Genomic DNA, 1,310 nt, shown 5'->3' with positions numbered 1-1,310 from the left:
AAGCATACTCTGCTGATAAAAACTGTACTTGCACCCTCTACCAAACACCCACGCTTCCAAATTCCAGAGTGAAACTGGCCCAATGAAGTAGCTGCAACTGCTACTTTCTTAACATTACCTTTGAAGAGCTAGTCATGCATTCATCTATAAGGATACATTTCTGCCTTAAAAATCTACTCCTTTCAAGCTAGATTTTATTTATATTTACCTCCACTAACAACTGTTTCCACATAAGGCGGGTAGAAAAGCAGCTCTTTTGATGACGGTGTCACAGTAATTTTCTCTCCAGACCTGTAGAACACAAATAAGATACAATTAGAAGCAAATGGAATTAGCAGCTCTCATGTAGAACAGAGTACCGCATATTGACCCAAGAGTCCATCTAAATACCCCAAGGAAAAGGTACCAACAATAACCTAAGCAAAATTAGTATTATGTGGTACTAGTTCCCATTTAGCTGACAGTCAATAAGAACAGGCACGGGTACCGATACAGCAGCTCTTTCCTGTATGGAATATATCACTGTTCTGTTTGGTGGAAACACCAAACAACAGTACAAAGAATACACCTCGTCCACTGGAGCTTGGTATTACCTTGCCCAGTATGAAAATTCATATAAGAATGGTCCTTGGAGTTCTTCCACCATTTCTTGCACTGGTGGCTTTGTTCCTTCCTCCTCTTGACCCTTCTTTTCTCTCTCCTGTCGGCGGGTCTCAATTTCTGCCAGCTGCTGCTCCCTACGTAACTCCTGTACAGATTTCAGGGGCCCCAAAACTAATGCAGGTTCACTGTCAATGGATGACCTGAAAACATGGAGGAGAAAATAAAATCATCTGCTTTCATATGGAGGGATAAAAGCTTGTTATACCTGTTAATTACTGTCTTTATACCACAGCAGACAAGTCCCAGGATTTTTTTTTAAATCCATCCCTTTTTAATTCTGCTATTTATTCCAAGCACAACTAAAACCTTTAACCTCCATATCAATCACTTTCTACTAGAAAGGCTCATTCATAGGGAGTACAGGCAACCTACTTGGCCTAGGAGGAAAGGACCGACTTACAACTCTCACAAATTTTGCCCCATCATGCTGTAACCATTCAAGAAGTTACGGCCCTGTTGCCTCCTCCTCCCCTCTGCCGTGCCTCAGCAACCCATTGCAGAGCCAGTGTCACATGCCTACATCTCAACCACTTTCCGGAGTCCAGCATCTTAGCCTAGCTTAGGTTTTGGCAAGTAGAGAGTCTTAATTTTGCACCAAGTACCAGACACCAGCTCTGCTGCAGGGGCAATAACCTTCCACAGAAGCA

The 1,310-nt window shown here is 42.7% G+C and overlaps 1 protein-coding gene across 1 annotated transcript; it reads right to left on the bottom strand.

The window, feature by feature from the left end:
- Positions 1-99: 99 nt before the first annotated feature.
- Positions 100-803, bottom strand: LOC104840530 (nodal modulator 3-like; the record flags this gene model as incomplete). Its single annotated transcript, XM_010581504.1, has 2 exons — positions 100-291; positions 594-803. Coding segments are annotated over 2 exons (307 nt in total), but the record flags the coding sequence as incomplete, so codon positions are not given.
- Between the last annotated feature and the right edge of the window lie 507 nt (positions 804-1,310).

This window comes from Haliaeetus leucocephalus, unplaced genomic scaffold (assembly GCF_000737465.1).
Source record: "Haliaeetus leucocephalus isolate CR32 unplaced genomic scaffold, Haliaeetus_leucocephalus-4.0 Scaffold781, whole genome shotgun sequence".
Taxonomy (NCBI): Eukaryota; Metazoa; Chordata; class Aves; order Accipitriformes; family Accipitridae; genus Haliaeetus; species Haliaeetus leucocephalus.
The sequence above is the reverse complement of the archived record's forward strand: the minus strand, read 5'-3'. Positions and strand labels throughout refer to the sequence as shown.